General features: G+C 48.2%; 1 protein-coding gene across 1 annotated transcript in view; it reads right to left on the bottom strand.

Annotated features, from left to right (window-relative positions):
* Nucleotides 1-2,611: 2,611 nt before the first annotated feature.
* Nucleotides 2,612-23,274, bottom strand: part of LOC135821371 (dynein axonemal heavy chain 10-like) — a gene marked incomplete at its 5' end in the record, with an annotated part of 60,509 nt that continues 39,846 nt past the window's right edge. Inside the window, 18 exon segments of the mRNA XM_065334442.1 lie at nt 2,612-4,730; nt 5,656-5,814; nt 6,463-6,630; nt 7,272-7,421; nt 7,785-7,992; nt 8,693-8,874; nt 9,419-9,502; nt 9,996-10,217; nt 10,804-11,010; nt 12,678-12,815; nt 13,341-13,541; nt 14,258-14,323; nt 14,808-14,897; nt 16,874-16,977; nt 17,333-17,606; nt 19,489-19,618; nt 20,512-20,600; nt 22,610-22,764. Coding sequence (XP_065190514.1) covers nt 4,416-4,730; nt 5,656-5,814; nt 6,463-6,630; nt 7,272-7,421; nt 7,785-7,992; nt 8,693-8,874; nt 9,419-9,502; nt 9,996-10,217; nt 10,804-11,010; nt 12,678-12,815; nt 13,341-13,541; nt 14,258-14,323; nt 14,808-14,897; nt 16,874-16,977; nt 17,333-17,606; nt 19,489-19,618; nt 20,512-20,600; nt 22,610-22,764 — 2,942 coding nt within the window.

Here is a 23,274-nt window from a genome sequence, read left to right as displayed (position 1 = left end):
ACTCTGCCACATTTATCATCTTTCCATTTTCCTTCCTCTATATAAATGTACTCCCCCCTCCCCTCCCCCTGTGCCTGCTCCCTCCCCCCCCCCCCCACAGTTTTTGGTGCACTGAAGTGTCGCTGAAGCCGAGACCTCAGGTCGGCGGAGATGCTCCAGTTTCACCACCACAGTTGCATCTGCAACCACCTCTAGCTCTATCATGCAGTATTCTGTTCTCGAGGTTCGTGGTTTCTCCTTAAAAAAAAATAGTGCATTATGTCTTTACTGGACGCAGGTTACACAATGAAATAATTATACTTGTATGTAGTAAAGTGGTCGCAGGTTTCTTTGCCAATATTTGCATCTCGTGAATAGAATATTTTTCACAACTTTGAAGCTGCATTGTCATCTTTCCACTAAACCTCTAACCCTCATATGTACGTGGAATATTGTAGTAAAAATTGATATGTTCACGCATGACTATGGTCTATTTTCCAACATGGCTGCTTCCAATCACGTTGTTGCCTTTGCCATGCGGAGCTCATTCTTGTTCCAATCCTTCATCAAGATAAGTTGTTGAACTTAGTACTCCTCTCGTTGTTTGTTGTCTGCTACAAACATGACATCTTGAAAGAGTAATAATAATAATAATAACACAGTTACTCGTACAACATGCACAGCCGTGCTATACATGCTTCCGCTGCTGTTCTCTAGCTCTGTCCAATATGTATGTCAATATCCGGCAGTTGTGGCGACTCCTTCAGATTATCTGCCGCCATCCATTGCGATCCGCGGCAAACATTCTTAGGTCGTCCAGATGGCTTCGGCTCGAGAGGTCCGGCTTGCCTCTGCTGAGCAGGTCTTGGTTCAGGAAAGAGTAAGACATAACAGATATCTTGCACCTGAATCAGAGGAATAGAAAAGGGACGTTATCCGGCTTTACCGGCGGGGAGTATTAAAATACTGGCATTTAATTACTCACTTGTTCAGGTTTCGGTCGCCCAGCCAGTGAGGGGCACAGGGACATGTCCCTCACCTGAAAACGTTTGACCTATATTGTCTGGGGTATTTAGCACATACATGTACTGAATGATTTTTTGTCAATTTTTCCGAGGTGAACCGGGAATGGAAAGCTATTGTGCAATGTCCAGTATCATTGTACTTGTAGCTAGCTGTGTTGCTGTATTGCTTGTACATCTGTCAAATAACAAACCTACCACTGTTGTATGTACAAGCTACTTCAAGAGTATTCCCACCGTGCACTAGTCCTTGGCAGATTCTGCTCGAAAAGCAGTGAATTTGGCAGAACTATACAAACCTCATGGCGGGCAATTCCTCGAATTCTGCTCCATTTCTTTATCCACGTACCAAACATACATGAAACGTACCAGAAAAAGTACCGAATTCTGCCAATTTTTCTGCCGGCATTATCCGCAACGGCCTCCCGTGCACCCCCCTAAATGGTGGACCACTGTCCGGATATTGCAGTGCCGCCGTACTCCGAGAGTATAGAGATAGAGACATAGAGGTCCTGTCCAGGGATACGGGAGTCACGACACAGGGCCCTGCTCCCAACACACCTGAACGGCTACAGACAGTGAGTGTCTTGTTAGCAGCATCCAGTCAACAACAAACCACGGGCGTGGTTAAAGATAAAAGTGAAACCTGGTCATACAGTCATAGTCCTGTTGAGGAGAATGACAATGTCCAACTCCAAGGCCAGTGTTGTTTGGCTAGGGGTGTGTGTGTGTGTGTGTGTGTGTGTGTGTGTGTGTGTGTGTGTGTGTGTGTGTGTGTGTGTGTGTGTGTGTGTGTGTGTGTGTGTGTGTGTGTGTGTGTGTGTGTGTGTGTGTGTGTGTGTGTGTGTGTGTGCCAGCTAGTTCGGTTGGTGGGTACACTTATGCCAGATAGTGTTGGGCCTGTTGCCAACGGGCTCGGCTGCTTGAAGGTTGTACCTACCACCTTTGTTGGTTTCAGGGTTCATATACTTTCTATTTGAAGTATACATACCTGTGTTAACCATGGACTGCTTCTGGCTAGATTAACTCTTGTGTAATCAATGGTGCTAGTGAAGCTTATATCAGATCCACTCTGATTTAGCCACCCACACTAGTAGCAAGTATTACCTTCACTGGGGGCAGGGGTAACTGCAGTTGGATCCCCGGATGGATACCCTGATGCCGTCAATCCTTTTTCTGCACCTTGTCCTCACCCACTTACTGAGGTGTGCATGTGGTGAGCCCATCAGTGGGATCATATCAAGTCCACCCTATTTTGGGGATTTCAGGGGGTGTCGGCCGTTGGGCGGTTCAATGGCCAATTGAGTCATCTTTCCAAGATTTCTTTTGAGTCTCTCTCCCCTCTCCCGGGGAGACCCACGTGACCAGTTTTGGCAGTGAGCAAGTACAAGTGTATGTGTGTGTGTGTGTGTGTGTGTGTGTGTGTGTGTGTGTGTGTGTGTGTGTGTGTGTGTGTGTGTGTGTGTGTGTGTGTGTGTGTGTGTGTGCTGTATGCCTTGCTTATTACTACTAGTACACACTGCAAAGGGGGGGGGGTCCGTATTTCAATTTCCACGACTGTGTGATGTAGCGGTACGATCGGACTATTCAAGCATCATTCTACAGGAGTATACAGCGAGTGATCAAGATCACAAAAGTCATGATGATTGTATTCTTGATGCTAACGCAAGACAAGGTGAGTGCAGCACATTTTCAAAAGAGTTGGCATGGCAAACATGGCTACAGCTCGCAAGCAAGCGCAAGCGCAAATCAGTCAGACAAACCCCTGGCCCTGCACAGCACATCTCCTGGAAACCCGGCGAGCAGCAGCTATCAGCACTAAAATGAAATTGTAACATACACAAAGGTCGTAATGCTAGTACAGTACAGCTGCTCAATGAAACCCAGTCACGTGACTCAATTTAGCGCCTTGTACAATTTGACAGCCAAGTACAGTGTTCACAGGTCTAGGACTGAGCAACGCCTGGCGTGTACTTGAGTGACGGGACTGGATTTCATAGAGCAAAATGCCATACGTACTTACAAGTACAAGCTAGAGCGACAGCAGCAGAGAATATGATAGAATAAGTTTGAAAATATTATTAGTGAATATTATAGACAATTGACTGGACACAAAGAGGGTCAGAAGATGTCAGATAGACATGTATTATGTACATGTAAATGGAGCAAACTACGGCAATACAAAATAAACTCCGGCTATTCAAAGAGAATTCCTGCAATTCAAAACAAACCCGGCAATTCAGAACAAACTCCGGCAATTCAGAACAAAACTTCGGCAATTCAAAGAGAATTCCGGCAATTCTGAACAAGCACCAGTAAATACTTGAATAAAATTCTGGTGATTCCGAACAAACACATGCGTACACTGGCAATGCGAAGAAAATCCACCGGGACAAAGACAGGAAATGTGGAGGGGAATCTAGGCTGATGTATAACAAATAACTGTAAGAAAATCCAGGACAAAGACAGGAAATGTGGAGGGGAATCTAGGCTGATGTATAACAAATAACTGTAAGAAAATCCACCGGGACAAAGACAGGAAATGTGGAGGGGAATCTAGGCTGATGTATAACAAATAACTGTAAGAAAATCCACCGGGACAAAGACAGGAAATGTGGAGGGGAATCTAGGCTGATGTATAACAAATAACTGTAAGAAAATCCACCGGGACAAAGACAGGAAATGTGGAGGGGAATCTGGGCTGATGTATAACAAAGAACCACGAGAAACATTATAAAGGGATTCGAGAATAAAATATCAGGAGCAAATACAGAAACACTGCCATGGGAAACATAACCTGAACAGACAGACATCAGTTCACGTGTTTAAATGATTAAAAAAATATTTTGACCTGGTACAGGTCGCAAATATGGCATTTGTGAGCAGCTCAAAAGTAAAACATCCATATCAGTATAGTGGATGTAGGTGTATAAGCAAGGAGATTAATTACACAGATGGACAAACACACAATATGCAAGTCAGAGTATGCATGCCGCCGACACAGCCAACATGTAGTCCGGCAACAAAAATTAATTTAATCATGGTTCCAGAATGCAGTGAGTGCTCGCACTGTTCACCAGTTGTCATGACGAAACGAACATAGTGATGGTGCGCCAGGTATATAGTATGCTATTGCAAGCAAACAGAACGCTGTATTCTTGGCACCATTGCTGGAGAGCGTGACGTCATAACCGCGCCCGTGCCCCATGTACAATGCCAATATGCTATGGAGTCTGTGTTGACCATTTTGCAGGGTGATGTAACGATGACATCAAAGGTGATGTCATATTAAGGTCATAGGTGATGTTATCATGATGTCATGATGATGTCATAATGATGTCATAACACCTACCCACCATCACCATCACCACCTTACTAATACTAAAACTAATACTATGCATGTATGGACTTGGTCTAATCGGTGTTGAGCAGAAGGCAGACACCCTGCAGGGTCCAGTGCGACGGGTGGTCCTGGCTGAACAGATCCGCCTCGAACACCAGGCCCACGCTCATGGCATTACGTCGCAGTGACGTCGTGTAGACGGGCGTCCGGAACGTGTTCTGCAGCTTGAGTCGGTGACTCTCTATCGGCGTCACCTTGAGCACGGGTAGGTCCTGAATGAGCTGCTTGGGTAGCGAGCGTTTTATGCAGTTACGCTCCGGATCCCACATTCCACCTTCCAAGTACAGCCCTGTGACGTAGCAGCCAGACAATGGACGCTCTTGCACCTGTGTATGCACGAGCACACACACACACACACACACACACACACACACACACACACACACACACACACACACACACACACACACACACACACACATGTAGAACACAGTGAGTGATGAACAACACAGGCGATTAATAGAGGGGTTTGCACAGCGAAAGTTTGCAATGATTTTCGCGTTCCGGCTAGCGAAAACTATTGCGAAGGTTCGCGTGACATTAAATTGTGTTTTGCAAGATTTTCGCACCAAGAAAGTACGCGTACATTTGCGCTTGTTCGAGAAATGGTCTTCCTCCGATTATTTGTTTGTTGCGAGTGGCGTCACCCCGAGTCACTGCCTAAGAAGAGAGCTCTCTGACTACGTTGTCCATGGTCCGGGACCCACAGACAAACGGGTTGGCTTGTGCCGTAATCTGGCGCATCAACACCTGAAATTCAAAAAAAGTCATCATTGATGTAACCGACTCTGAGCAGTGAGAAGACGAGCAGGCAGGAGATCGGAGATCATTCCGCAGATGAAGCAACGGGCTGCCACATCTATGGAGTATGGGAAAGCCAGCACTCGCGGACCAAGCCAAGGGTAGAGGTCAAGCACAAAAACGAGGATTGAGGGTGGCTCACCGTGCACCACCGGTCAGCGATGAGCGAAAATTACTGCGAAAGTTTGTTTCGCGTTTCCTGCAACTTTCGCGTTCAAACTGCGAACGTTCGCACGAAGTTTCGCTTCTCGTGACGTCAAACGAAAATTCGCGTGAACGTTCGCTGCCCCCGTTCCGCCTCTGGTCTCTGGACCCTGCTACCTCCCCCCCCCCCTACTCTCCAGCCCCTGCTCCCTCCCCCTCCCCGCCCCACCTCTGGTCTCTGGACCCTGCTACCTCCTCCCTCTCCCCCCCCCCCTCTCAGCATTGTGGTTGTGGCTGTCGGCTTACCTCATCTGCATTCTGCCAGTGTGTAACATTTGTATAGAGCGTACTCTTGTCAAGCGGCCAGCCGTTCTTGCGACACGTGGCCTGCACCAGCGCTGTCAGATAGGATTCCGGGATCTGCAGTCCCGACAGCCACATCACTATCGGCTCACCGTCGTTCACCTGGACAGTAGTCACCATGGTTACGGTGGTCATGGTGACGGCGGTAACGGCAGACGACGAGTGGCAGTGGTGGTGATTGCAGATGAGTGACGGGAACATTGACAAAACGAGGAGAGAGAGAGCAATCCAAGTGGATATAATGAGGAATAGGAGGTAGACAGCACGCAAAGGCAAGACAGAAAACGAGAAAGAAATGCACACAAATAGAGTATAAAACGTGTCCTCTCGTTGCCGCATGAAAGCTGCATCCCATTGCATTGTGCAATCTCCGTGGAAGTGGATCACCGTACGCTGGGTTATAAAGTAAAACAATTAACAGACCCTCTCCTCTCCTCTCCTCTCCTCTCCTCTCCTCTCCTCTCCTCTCCTCTCCCTGTTCTTAGAGACAACCAATCGTTCATTGATGCTGTGTGTACAAATAGATGCATGATAACATAGAATGATTGTGCACTCTATCTTATTCATTGCTATGAACAGCTCCTTACTTTTTTATTTTTTTACTAGCAAACACAGCCCTACTAATAATCATGGAAAGAGCTGGACAACCGAAGTGACACTGTACAAGAAGACAAAGGGAAGTAGTGGAGATGTGCCGATGTGGTTAACCAGGCTCGTAGCCCTATTCTAGGATGACTTGCATGTTCGTACCCAGTGGGAATACTGCTCGTTGCGCTTCAGCAGATGAATCATCCAGTTGCCCAGGTTCTTGAGCGTAGCCGGTGCCAGGGCTAGCCAGATGCCAGGTATCTGCCCATTGAACAGACACTTTGAGACCTCGTCAAGTTCATTGCTCATTCCCACCTCACCGGCAAGTGCCTGCGGAATAACACCATGGCAACACAGACATAACAAAACACATGAGTATAGCCTATAGTGAGAATGGGGCCTAGTGTGTGTGTGCGTGTGTGTGTGTGTACACGTGTGTGTGTGTGTGTGTGTGTGTGTGCGTGCGCGCGCGCGCGTGTGTGTGTGTGTGTGTGTGTGTGTGCGCGCGTGTGTGTGTGTGTGTGTGTGTGTGTGTGTGTACATGTGTGTGTGTGAGTGCGAGAGAGAGAGAGAGAGTGTGTGCGTGTGTGTGCGCGCACGCATGCGTGTCTGTGTGTGTGCAGGTTGTGCGGATTGGACAGTTATCTGACGCTAGTCTTGATCTGTCTAATTCACATCTTGTTCGCTATCGTTGCTATAAGAGAATATCTGTGGGTGCACATCCAGTGCATTTGCAGATGTTCGTGCTTCTCTTGCGACGGGCGTATACATGGTACATGGTACTTGGTGAGTGTGTGTGATCTCTGGTAGCCTAATTGGTAGGGCAATGACCCCGTAGGATAGGGGTGATGGAGTTGAGCTCCACCCCTTGGACCCCTTCCTTTTGCAACATGAGTTAACCAACCGTCCCCTGGTGTCTGCGATAACAGAGACACTACAACACATAAATTCAGCACATGCGCATGTCATACCTTCTGCAAGCTGGACAGAGACGAGGACATTTTCTTGAGTAGTTTGTTGAACCGTTCCAGTTCTTGCAGTAGCACCACCGACTGCGGACTGAGCTCTGTACCCAGTTGTTTACGAACACGATCCAGTTCAAACGTCTTCGGAAGCTTGTTCTACAGCAAGACAAGGAAAACACACGGTGGCGGCAGTAGCAAATATGTACATTATGTCAGTTTTCCGTGTGTGTGTGTGTGTGTGTGTGCATGCGTGCGTGCGTGCGTGTGTGTGTGTGTGTGTGTCTCTCTCTCTCTCTCTCTCTCTCTCTCTCTCTCTCTCTCTCTCTCTCTCTCTCTCGCTCTCTCTCTCTCTGTCTGAAAATCGCGGTATTAAGTAAGAAATGGCCTGCCTTTTTCGTCTGTTGTGCCGAACGAGTCACTAAATACACGACCGCAGCAGCGGAGGGAGCTAAGAGCATGAGCAGGATGAAGAAGAAAACGAGTGGAACATCTCGTCGTTCTCAAGCGCCACAACCGTACCTGGATATCGCCGGCTATACGTGCAATGAACTCTTCTCTGCTAATACCACCTCCGCTGTCACCGGTCTGTGGCTGTAGCTCCACCAGCTGTAGCCACATGTTGCGTGCTGCACTGGTGCTGTAAGCTATCTCGGCATTCGGGTGAAGACCAAACACGTCTGGTGCGTTGGCTAGCGGCAGAGACTCAATGTAGTCCACGTAATAGTCCCTGCATACAAACACGCAGAATGACATCGGACATGCATACAAACACACAGAATCACGTCGTACATGCATACAAACACACAGAATCACGTCGTACATGCATACAAACACACAGAATCACGTCGTATATGCATACAAACACACAAAATCACGTCGTATATGCATACAAACACACAGAATCACGTCGTACATGCATACAAACACACAGAATCACGTCGTACATGCATACAAACACACAGAATCACGTCCAACATGCATACAAACACACAGAATCACGTCGTATATGCATACAAACACAATCATGCACACAACCACACACGCTCATTAGTTCGAGGGAGTTATAATACGAAAACAACCAGGAGAAAAACTGACTGCGCCCACTACACCTCAAGACAGACAGACAGACAGACAGGCAGACAGACAGACACACGCCCCGCCCCCCTGATACACACTGAAATCACTGATGCACAATCTCACATGACCTCTCTCATTTCGTACTCGGACCCCCTAACCTTACTCTGAAATGAACGAAGCTTTCTATGCTGGAAGACAAACTTCACATGCATGTACATGTCAATATGTGCAGTGTCAGTCGACTTGCGATTTTCGCTCCCACCCCTTCTCCCCCCCCCCCCCCCAAATGAATATTGATCGTTTCAGGGACGACAAAAAAAACTTTTGCGACGACCCCTTAAAGTTCTTACTTGGCTGGTCGTGTCATCTCTGCCGCCTCGGGTACTTCCGGAATCTTGTAATCTACATCACCATGGCAATGAAAGTGGAATGGCTGAAAGGTGTCGAAGATGAAGTCTCCCATGTACTCATTCATGTAGGTGTTGAGAACACGACGATCAAAATCATCTATAGCTCTCCCACCGTACATTACCTGGGAACAGACAGACGGAAAGACGCACAAATGCACACACGCGCCCATGCACGCGCACATGCACGCACACACACACACACACACAAACAAACACATGCACGCAGACACACGGATTCTCACGTTGCCAGACACGCCCTTGTGCTGGCCTGGAGAAACACGTATGTCTTACACGAGCAGCTAAATGACAGAGCAAACCCCAGCTGCTGCTGCTGCTCCTCACAGAGCCTCTATCACACTTGCACTGTATACACACGGGGCAAAGCCGATGATGATAGTCATTCTAGTTCTCAGTTAGTTGCCAATGGCAACTACCCCGTTGGCGGTGTAAGTGTTGCAAAAGAAAGATCCACGAGCAGGATTCGAACCCAGCATCCCTGTCTTTCAGGGACAGTGCCCTACCGATTAGGCTACTGGGGATCACACACACACACACACACACACACACACACACAGACACACACACACACACAGAGACCCGTGGCTCCTTCTTGCTACATAAGATGTAGATGCAGAAAGTAAGTGATGTATAGTTAACCCGGGTTACCTCTCCTATGAGATACTTTAGACTGTTCCATGGTATGCTGGTGTCTCCGCTTTCGTAAGCCTTGCTCAGGTACGTTTCCAGAATCTACACACACAACAGTGGACAGTAACAGAATCACACAGTGTCAACAAGAGGATTTAATTGCTCGCTAACATTGCTCTATGGTTTGCTAGACAGCTGATAGGACCACACACCCATCACCAATCAGTCCACCCGTACATGTACCCACATACCCGTCACTTCAACCCCTAGACCCCCCCCCCCCCCTCCCTCACACACCTCTACCCACACACATACCCATCACTACAACCCCTAGACCCCCCCCCCCCCCCCTCCCCTCCCTCACACACCTCTACACTACACACATGCCCATCACTACAACCCCTAGACCCAGCCATGTGCCCGTCATCCACCTTCACAGCCCTATCATACACCCGTACCCCTACACACACCCTCACACCCTCACACCCATCATGCACCCACTCACAGGAAACAGAGGAGTGCGAGGCCAGGACACATCACCGCATCAAACTACACACTCCCAGCACAACAATCACCCTCTGGCCTCTGCACTGACCTTCATACACACGGAGAAGTCACTCTCGTTGAAGTCATACGATACATTCCACCCGATCTTGCCATACTTGCGCCGTTCGATAACCACAGCGTGAAAGAAGGCAAGAACGTACACCAGTGGTTGAAAGGCGGCGTGAGAACATTCGTTCAGTGAACCCGGTGTGATGCGATGGTACGTGTTACGTAAGTTGAGCTTCAGCCCGTTCGGCGGCTCAGTCACCACCTACAGATACATGGGTCACATGATCACATGATCACATGGTTACATGGTCAGATGGTCACATGGTTACATAATCACATGATCACATGATGAGATGGTCACATGATCACATGGTCACATAGGCAGACTCAGAGGGTCAGCTGGTCACTTTGTCAGCTGGTCACTTTGTCAGATGGTAATATGGTCAAATGTGTAGACAAATAACTTAAACACACATAGACAGACACATACACAGGAATGAACAGATACACACATACACACAGACACAGACAGACACACAGACAGACACACAGACAGACACACACACACATATACACACACATACACACAGACACAGACAGACACACAGACAGACAGACACACACACATACACACACATATACACACACACACACATACACACACACACACACATACACACACATATACACACACACACACACACATACACACACACACACACATACACACACACACACACACACACACACACGCAAACGCAACCCCCTCCCCCCCCCCCCCCCCCGCTCCCCGAGAAACACACGCAAAAACAGCAGCACAGATAAGAATGCTCAGCAGGAAAACTGACCTTCAGTGACCGCTGCAAAATACCGATCGGAAAGTCTGGTGTTGGTGCAGTGGTCAACCAGAGGCGGAAGTCTGGATGAGGCTTGCCGGTAGCGATCTTCTCCAAGGCCTTCTCTAGATCTCGCAACCATCTGACCAACAGGTGGCAGTTCTGTAACATCAGCCATTGTCCTCGTGTCACTGCCGTGTCCAACAAACTCAGAGCAAGCTATCGGTGACAACACAGGTGAAGGGAATACAAACAACAACGACAACGATTACAATGACAACGAAGACGTAGCAGCAACAGCAGCAGCAATAGCATCAGCAATAGCAACAGGAGCAGCAGCAGCAGCAGCAATAGCAGCAACAACAACAGCAGCAGCAGCGGCAGCGGCAGCAACAGCAGCAGCAGCAGCATGAGCAGCAGCAGCAACAGCAGCAATAACAGCAGGACCAGCAGCAGCAACACCAACAGCAAAAGGAACAGCAGCAGCAGCAACAATTGAAGAGGAAGTAAATATTAGATAGTGTGACACAGGCAACATACAGAGAAAATCATCTCATCTCACACAGATGCAGCGTGTTTCTCTCAATCCAAACGCTCATACACGGTGTCCACTGCAAACGATACAAACATTGGGTAAGAGCTGTCACGGAAAAACCAATACAGGGTTAGAAATACTCTTGCTTTCATCCCAACAGAGAAACAGACATGGATACATACAAACACACAGAACACACAGACATGGATACATACAAACATACAGAACATGCAGACATGGATACATACAAACATACAGAACACACATACATGGATACATACAAACATACAGAACACACAGACATGGATACATACAAACATACAGAACACACAGACATGGATACATACAAACATACGAATGGCTTCATTGCAAAACGCGCTAAACGCCAATCTCATGCATATGGCGTTTTCGGTGTCAATCGAATCAGTAGGGATCACTGCATCTGGTGGCCAAAAAGAATTCTCCAAAACGAGACATATCCCACTGAAAATCAACGTTGAAGTTGACGTTCTACTGCAAAACGCGATAAACACCACCGATGTTTTCGAGCAAAGTGCGACATATCCTGTCGCGCGGGCCAGCGTGATCTGTGACAAGCCAGCGAGTGCATGCTGGCGCAGCACGTGGCAAACATCGCGAATAGACTGAGTCTGTGCAAAATGTCGATGTCAGAGTTCAAAGCACAGTGTTTTCGTGTTGTTGCTTTGTAGCAGCTACATCCGTTGTCATTTCGATCTTTTCGTATCATCTTCTTCGTAGCTGTTGTTTTTTCGCTTTCGAAACTGCAAAGGGCAGTATGCTAGAGGCGTCAGGGATGGACGACGCTGCTGCTGCTGCTGAGCTCCTTCAGAGTTCGGAACTCAGTGAAGTCGTTGCACTTGTATTTTCTAATCTCATAATACTGATTAGTCCGGCGAATATATCTGGTTTTGCCCAAAAATGTTGAAGAATCACCTTGCTTGAGATAATGGATGGCCCCTGATTTTCGAGAAAGCCTGTATTTGCATACATCACCCTACTCTTCTCATCTGCTGAGTTAGATTTGACCCAAACCCACCCAGTTGCTGATCACAGAAAATCGCTCCTCCTGAAAATTGATTTATCTCGTTTTGCAATGAAGCCCTTCACACAGAACACACAGACGTACATGTATATGCACAGACAGAGCTACATACCCATACCTCGTGTACAACATTTCAACAAGCACGCGTTACTCTAACTACGATACTGAGCCAGTAATAAAATGTGGAAAAAGAAGAGAACGCATAGGAACGACTTATGATGGTTGGACAGTTTGCTTCAAAACTCGTTGCCATGTGTTCTCTTCAAATTCAGTCTATGCTCTCCTTACCTTTTCTTGTCCTTGACCCATGGAGAGGAACTTGAGTCGGTTTCCTCCGAAGCCAGATCTCTCTGCCAGCTTGCCAAGTTCACCAGCCGGGTCGGACCCTGGGCTTAGAATGAACACGATTGGTGAGGTAGGGGTCGACTACGTAACCATAGAAACAACAACAACAACAACAACAGCAACAGCACACATACACACACATAGCAATTGTGCAGGTGTACACCACACACACATAAAACACACGCGCGCGCACACGCACACACACACACACACACAGCCAACCAATCACTATTATTATCCAGTCAGCCAAATGGACTAGCAGAGAGATTGGCGCACGGGGTGAACAGCAATGCAGACACACAGCAAATACTTCTCCTCCACAATTGGTGCCCCAGGGCGCGAAATGCTTGTCATTTATTTTGTTGCACCGTAATCCCATTACGGAGGCATGGTTACAAAAAACCTCAGCACAGTGCACGGAATGTCCGTCATGTCGTTACGAAGGCGTTGCTGTTACAAGCAACCAACACCAGCACAGAACTGTCATCGTACAGCAGAGCAGAGCAGAGCAGAGCAGAGCAGAGCAGAGCAGAGCACAGTACAGCACAGCACAGCACAGTACAGCACAGCACACAACAGCAGCCAGCTAGCACCCACTGCACTCACCTGCTCGAAGATCCCCTCAAAGCTGACAACGGGCGGTGTGACATACTGCTCTCCCATGCGGTCGGTCACAAAGTTCATGACGGCGCGATGCACACGGTCGACGCGGAAACAGCGCAGGATCAGCAGCCGTTGGAAGTTGTTCATGGCCGCTTCGTACTTGCCCGGCAGTGACGTACTCTCAGGCATATCAGAGTCAAACCACTGCGGGTAGCACAAATAAATAGTGGTGCAGATCAGGAGGATTGTGAATGAGGTGGTGAAGTTGTATGCGATATGTATGCACATAATTAACACACACACACAAATGCGCACACAGAAAGATAGACAGATCGACAGTCAGACATGCACACACACGCACACAGACACATGCACGCACGCACGCACACACACACAGGCATGCAACAGACACCAACAAGGTTTAACCACACAGATATCTGTACATGCTGAATAGAGGCATTTCGTGACTAGGCTGTTAGTTCAGCCCATTGGCAATGAACCACAAGTGCTTGACCTCTGCTAATGGTGACATTAGCCTGGTGTTGACCCTTGGGATGGGTGGGGGAGGGGGTAGCATGGGTCGAATGTCCCTGAGGTGTGTGTGGGGGGGGGGGGAGGGGGTGGCATGGGTCGAATGTCCCTGAGGTGTGTGTGTGTGGGGGGGGGGGGGGGAGGGGTGGCATGGGTCGAATGTCCCTGAGGTGTGTGTGTGTGTGTGGGGGGGGGGGGGACGGGTGGCATGGGTCGAATGTCCCTGGGGGGTGTGTGGGGGGGGGGGGGAAGGGGTGGCATGGGTCGAATGTCCCTGGTGTGTGTGTGGGGGGGGGGGGGAAGGGGTGGCATGGGTCAAATGTCCCTGGTGTGTGTGTGGGGGGGGGGGGGGCAGGGAGGGGGTTGGAGAGACCCTACAGTGCACATACCTCTTTCCAAGTGGCACCATTACGCTCCACGTCATCAGCCAAGGAACCAAACACATCAGGAACAACCTAAGCATGTGCACAAACAGACAGACAGACAGACAGACAGACACAGACACACACAGACACACAGACACACAGACAGACACACACACACACAGACAGACACATACACAGACAGACAGACACACAAACACACATGCACAGACAGACAGACAGACAGACAGATACAGACACAGACAGACAAACACCCAGAAAGACAGACATACATACAGACACATACACACACACATGAACGCCAAGTTGTGAAACTAATATTAGTGAACCATTCGCCTCTCACCACTGCCACAAGCACAGCCGGTAGAAGCAGCAGCACCAGCAGCATCACCATCAGTTCTAGAGCAGCGGCAGCATCACCATCAGTTCTAGAGCAGCGGCAGCATCAGCAGCAACAACAGCAGCAGTTCAAAAGCAGCAGCAACAGCAGCAGCAGGAGCAGCAGCAACAGCAGCAGCAGCAAGAGCAACAAACAGAAAAAATCACCAGCTCGTACCTCCATCAGTCGCTGTATGTCCTCCCAGCCCTGGTCAGGTATCCATGGATACGGCTTAGCACGCGGTGTCTTCTCCAGTGCAATGTTACCCTAAAAGAACATCAACACAACAACAATACGCAAAACAAACGGAAAACACATCGCAATAGCTTACATCAGACAGACAGACAACAGAGTATTTCACGTGCACTGTTTCAAAGCTTTATTCTCTCGATGGCCTGTGGCCAATAAGAGATAATAACTAGAGTGAGATTAGTATGATGCGGAAGCTTCATGGCTAGCAGTGATCAAACTAGATGTACGGGTGAGCGTGGATCGTGCAGGAGCAGATTGAATTGAGCAGCAGGGTTGATCTATTTTGCTTAAACAAAGCTGCTGATTGAATATCGCGTAACATTGATGTGAGGCCATTGAAATATTGGAGATTTGTACAGAGGGGAACCCAGGCAGTGGTCGGTTCTTGCAGTTGGCAAATGCCAAGTGCCAGTGTTCCTGAAGCTTTAGCCTGTATTGACAGGATTTGGGGTTGCAAACATTAGAATATGAGGCGGGGCGTAATGGTGGTGGATGGAGTGAGCAAACGCTATGTGTTTAACTTTAAAGCGGGAGAAGAGAGTGGGCCATTTCATGCGGTGTAGAAGGTCAGAGTGGTTAATAAGGGTGTAGAGGGGGCGGCGGAGGCATAATCGTGCGGCTTTCCGCTGGATTCTCTCTAGCTTGTCTAAGGTAGTGTGGGAGATGGGGGTTACAGCGATGTTTGCATAAGAGTACAGGGGTAGGATGCGTCAAGTATAGATTGTTGCAAGAGCAGAAGTGGTCAGAGTTGATCTTAGGCGGAATAGCAAGTTGAATGACTTAAGTGATTCACTATAGTACTATCGAAGTGTTTTGTCCAGCGCAGGTCATGTTGGGATATTATGCCAAGGTGACGATGTTGTGTTACTGTTTCTAGTAGGGTTTGCCCAAGTCTTATTTCGGGTAGTCGTGGTGGGGATCGGTTAGCATGGTGGAACGGGAGGATGACGGTGTTCGCTTTATTGACTAGCAGGTGCCAGCGCTCTAGCCATTCTGCTGCGGCATCGATGCTTCTTTGTAGCGCAGCCTCACACCCAATGTAACTGCCTGCAATGGCAATCAGTGCAGTGTCATCCGCGAACTGGCTACACGAGGCTGTAGCATTTTCACAGGCAGTGGGCGGGTCAATGGTGTATGCCAGGAGCAGAAGTGGTCCCAGGACAGAGCCCTGAGGCACTCCCGCTGGAATTGGAATGAAGGAGGATGTTGTGCCTTCAACCTGCACCCGCTGGTGTTGTTGGTGTTGACATTTATTTTACTTCACCAATTGCACACCATCCCGTAGGTCCGGTTCTCACAGAAAGATGAAGGAAATTATATGAGAAAATGTATAGAAATAAAGACATGCAAGCGGTATAAGTTTTATTTTATAAATGTTTGTTATGTGTGTATACTGACACTCAACTAAAGGCTGGTGAATCTTCCAGTCCACAGCGAGAGACCAGCTTTGGCAGAAGACAGGGCGATTGTGTCCATGTATTAGTTAGAACTGAATAGGTAGGGGTGAACGCAGTGAAACCATACGCCAAAGACCTGATGGTGATGAGTGCTCTGTGTTGGCATGGTGATGGTTGGTCAAATCAAGCATCTGTGTGAACGCTACCCTACTTGCAGAGAGTTCAAGAAAGAAAGACTGAGATAACTAAAGGAAGAACAAGAGAGAGAGAGAGAGAGAGAGAGAGAGAGAGAGAGAGAGAGAGAGAGAGAGAGAGAGAGAGAGAGAGAGAGAGAGAGAGAGAGAGAGAGAGAGAGAGAGAGAGAGAGAGAGAAAGAGAGAGAGAGAGAGACAGACAGAGAGAGAGAGAGACAGAGAGAGACAGAGAGAGACAGAGAGAGAGACAGAGAGACACAGAGAGAGAGAGAGAGAGAGAGAGAGAGTGTGTGAGAGAGAGAGAAAAGAGAGAGAGAAAGAGAGAGAGAACTAGAGATGACAGTTGCCCAAAGCACTCGAGTATTGCGCCCGCTAGTTGCAGCGACTCGTGAAACCGCACCTTGACGAAGAAGTCAAGTTCGTCTTGTTTCATTTCTCCGCTGGCCTCGTCCAACTTGATTGTCATCTGGAATGAGAAGAGTAGCTTGTGCTCCTCAAACAAACCTAACCGACAGAGAAGACAGAAACACAGACAGGTCACCAACAGGTGATTACAATGGCGGGCACAAGTATTGCAGCTATCACCACCAGACACAATCTGAGTGAATATCAACAGTTGAAAAGGAAATAAGTGTGCATGATTGGATGCAAATGGCCCGAATGCATGTACTCACCCCCCCCCCCCCCCCCCCCCCCAACACCCCACCCAGAAAGAGAAAGAGAAGAAACAGGAGTGTGCACACGCACGCACGCACGCACGCACACACACACATGCACACATGCAAGCGTACTCATAATAATACACGCACACACACACCTGCACAAAACACCCCCCCCCCCCTCACACACTTTCACTCACCGGTACACGCATAATTATACACATTGATGGTCAGCGTATCCATGATGTTATTGAGACGCTTGTGCAGGTGAGGGTTGGGCAGTGACTTGCGCAGTGACAGGTTAAACACGTCCAGGAAACTAGCCAGCGAGTACTGGTACATGACGTTGATGGCGGCCATTTCAGACAGGACGAAGAAGAGTACGGCACCGCGTTTGGCCGCAGGACGATAGCCATCACGCAGCACATCCACTTCTGCTGACGTCTTGCCGGCTAACTCTAGCTTCTCCGTGACCTGAACAGACGGAAGCAAGCAGTGGGAACAGACGCAAGCAGTGAGAACACACACACACAAGCAGCGGGAACAGACAGTGTCGGTCTTTCCAACCAAAACCTGCTGAGTACATGGCTGTAGCACTGGGGGTTTCAGGAGGTCCGGCCAAATGAAATACTTAACCCGGAAATGAACCTTATTCAATCAAGGACTGCCTGGTTTCCAGCCCTTAATCCACAGTACCAGCGTGCACAAATTGGGTGGGCTAACTGTCATGACGCGACAGGGTGGGCTGGCCGAATTGGCTGGATCGGGTGCTACGGCCCTGAAGGCCATGGTTGTGCCAGTTTTTACCAATTCCAGAGTTCATGGTCTGCTCAGTAAGCAAATGAATATCTGCAAGTACCGTGAAAGCCCGCCAGAGCACCCTTACGCCCCTACCTCCTCGACGCTACGAGTAGGTTCAGGTTAGGAGGGGCGGATGGGCGAGTCCTACTTGCCGCATTCAGTGCTACACGAAAAAGTACTCCCCCTACGAAAACTGATCGTGCATCTCGTACGCCGAACAAAGGTCAAGAGCCAGGAGTCGTTCAGAACCCTCAAAACTCTCAGGGTTCGTGCGATCCCTGGTCAAGAGGGTGGGCACTGTTGCGTACATTTCCAACGGGGTCGAGCACCCGTCTGCAGTACAGTACGGCATCACAGAGTCATACGAGGATACAAGCAATCACTTCACGGACAAGAAGTCAGGGAGGGGCGGATGGGAGAGACGGTGCGCTCTGGCGGGATTTTACGGTATTAGTCATAAGCTATCCTCAAACATTCCTTGCTGTCATGTCTGTTGCTAGAGGAATGTGTACCAAGTGGCTGAAACAAACAGACATGAATAATCACAAGATGCATAGAGCCAGAGATGTATCCTCCCAGGATTTGAAATTGGGCATGGGGAAATAATAGATCCTGTAGCCGACCTGGGGTCGTACCACCACTCACAAGCCGGCTTCGGGCCTGGAGGCGTCTTCTTCTCGCACTCCGATACACTGATCACATCCACATACAGGGGCGGATCCAGGAGGGGCTCCAGGGGTTCCGCGGAACCTCCTAAATTTCATAAACGTATTCCTGGCAACCATATGCGTGTCATGTATCAGCTTCCGGTACTCAGTTTTGACTATACTGGAACCCCCCCCCCCTGTAGACATTGCTGGATCCCCCCTGTAGACATTGCTGGATCCCCCCTGTAGACATTGCTGGATCCCCCCCTGTAGACTATACTGGACCCCCCCCCCCCCCTGTAGACATTGCTGGATCCCCCCTGTAGACATTGCTGGACCCCCCCTGTAGACTATACTGGACCGGATGACAATTGGGCCAGGCGCATCAATGCAGCTTTGGCAGAGAAAGAGCTAACAACGATGGGAGTTTACAGTCACGGCCACGGAAATCCTGTGCTGCTTTCGGCTCCTGAGTCAGATGTCTTTGGTCACAACCGTACATGCAAATCACGTGCCATGTCAATATACAGTTGACTCCTGATATATCAAACACCATTGTGCAGGAGAATTAGTTCTTTACAACAGAAATGCCGCATGTACAACAAATTTCAAGACTGGCATACATGTAGATCTAGAAAACATGTGTGAAGGATCTACCCGCCACGTGTACAAGTCCAGTCCACGCATCGACACATGGATATGATGAACGTAACGTTGAACGCAGGCACTTTGCGATACGTATTATCCTGTTTTGCGGACATTGTACGGCAAACTCTAGCTGCTTTTTTTGCGAGTTTTGCGATACGGCTTTACGCGCCTGGATCCAAACAGGGACATGGACAAGAGTTGGCTGTATCACGAAATTTGCTATATGCGAGTTTCTTATAAGTGGAGTCGACTGCACTTACTTCCGTGGCCTTGGTCTTTGTGTTTTCCAGCGTGGCAATTAGCTCCTCATTGTCCAGCATGTTACCCGTGGACGCGGCCAGCTCTCTCAGCAGAGTGTCCTCCAGGTCCTTCAGCAGACGTTTGTTATCACTGGGCACGTGGACACACACACACACACAAACACACACACACACACACACATACGTAAAGCCATATGCACAGACAGGTTCAGGCATGCACATGTGAACACACACACATATGCACGCACGCACATACGCACGAACACACACACACACTCACACATGCACACACAGACACAGACACACACAGAAACACACACACACACACAAACACACACACAGACACGGACACAGACACGGACACACACTTCGGGATACTAGAACCCAGTTGCATGCACCTACAAACACACGTGCGTTAGCCAAGCGCTGCAACAGACACCATCAGGCACTACAACCACATATATGTACAGTCAACATTGCGTATAACGACACTCGGCGTTGCGTCAGAAAAGTGTCCTTATTCGCAAAGTTTCATTATACCCGAAGTCTCATTATATGTATACAGGTAGTATGGACTTTGCTCTGGGCATGGAAATTCTGTCGTTATTCGCGAATTGTCGTTATATCTTCAGTCGTTATTAGCGAAGTTGACTGTACCTACGAGACCAGTATTCGGTGTTCAGCGGTTGTGCTCGGCATGAACAGGCACCTCTTTGAATATATCTCCACCAGCACCCCTCCCACACAACCTCACTGCGATGCTTAAACGTAAGTTCTACTTCTGCTTGTCCTCTACAATGCCATGTCATCACAAACATTGTGGACCTGAAATCTAGGATGGTCAAATTAACAGGTGGTCAACGGGGTACTCAGAAAGTGGTGGACATCACACAACTGCATTTTGAACAGGGTAGATGTCTGTATTTCGTGACAAAAAAATCTGAATGTGGCGTATACTCCAGTGCGGCTTATACTCCCGAAAGTACGGCATTACAGACTAGGGTGTCCTGGTATTCCACTGACCTGGTTTCTTGGATCAGCGACTCTCTCTGTGCCTCGAGTTCTTTCTTCTCGTGAGCCACGATAACACTCAACAGCTGGTCTTCCAAACCCTACAAACAAACATATACACACACACACACGCACACACACGCACACACACACACACACACACACACACACACACACACACACACAGATACTGTAAATATACAACATGTGGGCACTGCAAAGTTTCGTCATATTGGCACGGGGTTGATACTAGTACATTGCCAAAGCCGAGGTGAAATTTTTTATCACCATCCAGGCAGCAGCAGTACAAGCCGAAATTTTAATGGGTTTTAGCCCTGGGAGGCTGAAATTTTTTAATGGGTTTTAGCCCTGGGAGGCTGAAATTTTAATGGGTTTTAGCCCTGGGAGGCCATAATTTTAATGGGTTTTAGGTTTGGGAGACCGAAATTTGAACACGCTGAAAATTTGTAGACTTGCGGTATGGGTGTTGAACAGTTTTTTTTTGAATTCTTTATTCTCACGATGGCAGTTTGAATTCTTTATTCTCACGATGGCACCATCGCCAATAAGAGATACATTTATGAGAAGGTGAGATTGTGGGTTAAACAGTTGGAAAGTGATTTACATCACTTTGAACTTTACAAGTATGAGAGAGGGTGAGCGCTGCAGGAGCAGATTGAGTTAATCAGCAGTGAGCAGATTTCTTGTTTGAAAGCAGGTCGGGAGGAGACGTCACGAATGCTAGCAGGGAGGGCATTGTAGTATGCTAGGGACTTGTACAGTGGAGAGTCTTTACAGCGATTGGTTCTGGAGGGTGGGAGGTGCCAAGTGCGTGCGTGTCGAAGGCTGTACTGGGCCGTAACTTGAGCGGGGGTGTTAAGCAAGCGTATGTGTTGTGGGGCATATTGGTATTTTATGGAGTGAGCAAGAAGGGTGAGCTTCACTTTGCGGCGAGAGAACATTGTCGGCCATTTGAGCCGATGGAGCAGTGTTGAATGATTCAGAGGAGTGTAGAGGGGGAGACGGAGGCAGATTCTGGCCGCCTTGCGCTGGATTCGCTCAAGACGGTCAAGGGATGCGATTGAGAGCGGGGTGACAGCAATGCATGCATATTCAATTATAGGCAGGATATACGTTTTGTAAATGAGAGAGAGAGTGATTTAGTGTGTAGAGTTGATTTCAGCCTAAAGAGAATATTAAAAGATTTTACGGCTTTCTTCAGCACAAAGTCAAGGTGGGCTGACCATCTTTCAGTTGAACCATGCACTGTACACTGGAGCTTTCAATTTTGAAAAGAGGTCGGCCAAAGCGTGAACGCCAACAGTGCCACGCTACTAGTATGTCGCCAGGGTTACAACTATACATGCTCAGGCCGCTGAAACCGATCCGCTTGGTCAGGCCATCACATGACCAATTTGTTAGCCACCAACACATGTTAACTGCTGAAGAGATTAACATAATTTTTAGTGTTTAAACCGAACACGGATTCTTCGAACGAATAATCTATCGAATAATTTCGCCCTCCATCGAACGAATAATCTATATTCTATCATACGCATGATGGCATTTTTCAACACTTTTTCAGCACTCTTTAAGTAGTTAAAAAAATTCTGATTATCGGATTTTGTTATGTGGAGGTGCAAAACCGGATAACCTGTACCGCCAAGAGTACATCATACTGCGAGCAGATCTACGCTGTGCAAATATCAGTAGGGTCAGCACTGAGTATTTTTCGATTTCTGATAATTCCTACGACTATTCGATTATTCGTTCACCCCACGAATATTCTAAATTATTCGATTATTCGTTTCAACACTAATAATTTCACAATTTTTCGGTGTACTTTTATTCTCGGTACTTTCGGTGCGTCAGTTTCATACCTAAAATTTCAATACACCGAACAAACACCAACACACATAATCCAATAGGGAACTGCTGCTCTGTACCTAAAATTTCCGTTCACCTAACCTGGCCTTTCCTAACGAAAATATTGAACAACTAAAATTTCTGAAATTATAGTATGCATACCGACTATTAGACAAACTGTATCGGAAGGGGTAGGGTATGGCCTGACCAATCAAAAACTGCTTCCATCAGTCTTGATGTTTACCTTGAGTGTCACGGTGTAATTGATAACCATGGACTTTCCAAATACGGCAGGAGTGTACTTAGGGTTGGCAAGCTTTGTATTGAGATAGAGTTTGAAATTCGGGTCGTAGTCCACCTCCTTGTCACCGAGCATGATGTAACGACGCTGCCCAGAGCCTACGTGTGTGTGTGTACGTGTGTGTGTGTGTGTGTGTGTGTACGTGAGAAAGAGAGAGAGAGAGAGAGAGAGAGAGAGAGAGAGAGAGAATGTGTGTGAGAGAGAATGAGAGATTTAGCAAAACAATCACGTCATTGTTTACGAAACACAGGAGTGTCTGCCATCAGACTGCACCGGTGATCACAGTTGCATGCAAAGCAATTTGAAAACTGCAAATTACAAACATGCAACATAGGAACGTCACGTCGACTCGACTAGTTTCTTGTTGATTATGTTGGCATATCGAGTGGAGGGTAGCCCCTTGTCATACACTAACTGCTGATCATGCCAATTGCAGGGAAAACCCCATGGCCTACACAAATTGCTGGTGCCAAGAGGAGGAAACTCCTTGCTTATCCCACGTGGAGGAAAAACCACTCGGCACACACACAAACTGCTCATCCCAAGTGGAGGGAAAACCCCATGGTACGCATACACAAACTGCTCATCCCAAGTGGAGGGAAAACCCC

This window comes from Sycon ciliatum, chromosome 7, assembly GCF_964019385.1.
Source record: "Sycon ciliatum chromosome 7, ocSycCili1.1, whole genome shotgun sequence".
Lineage (NCBI taxonomy): Eukaryota > Metazoa > Porifera > Calcarea > Leucosolenida > Sycettidae > Sycon > Sycon ciliatum.
This window is presented reverse-complemented; position numbering and strand designations above follow the sequence as displayed.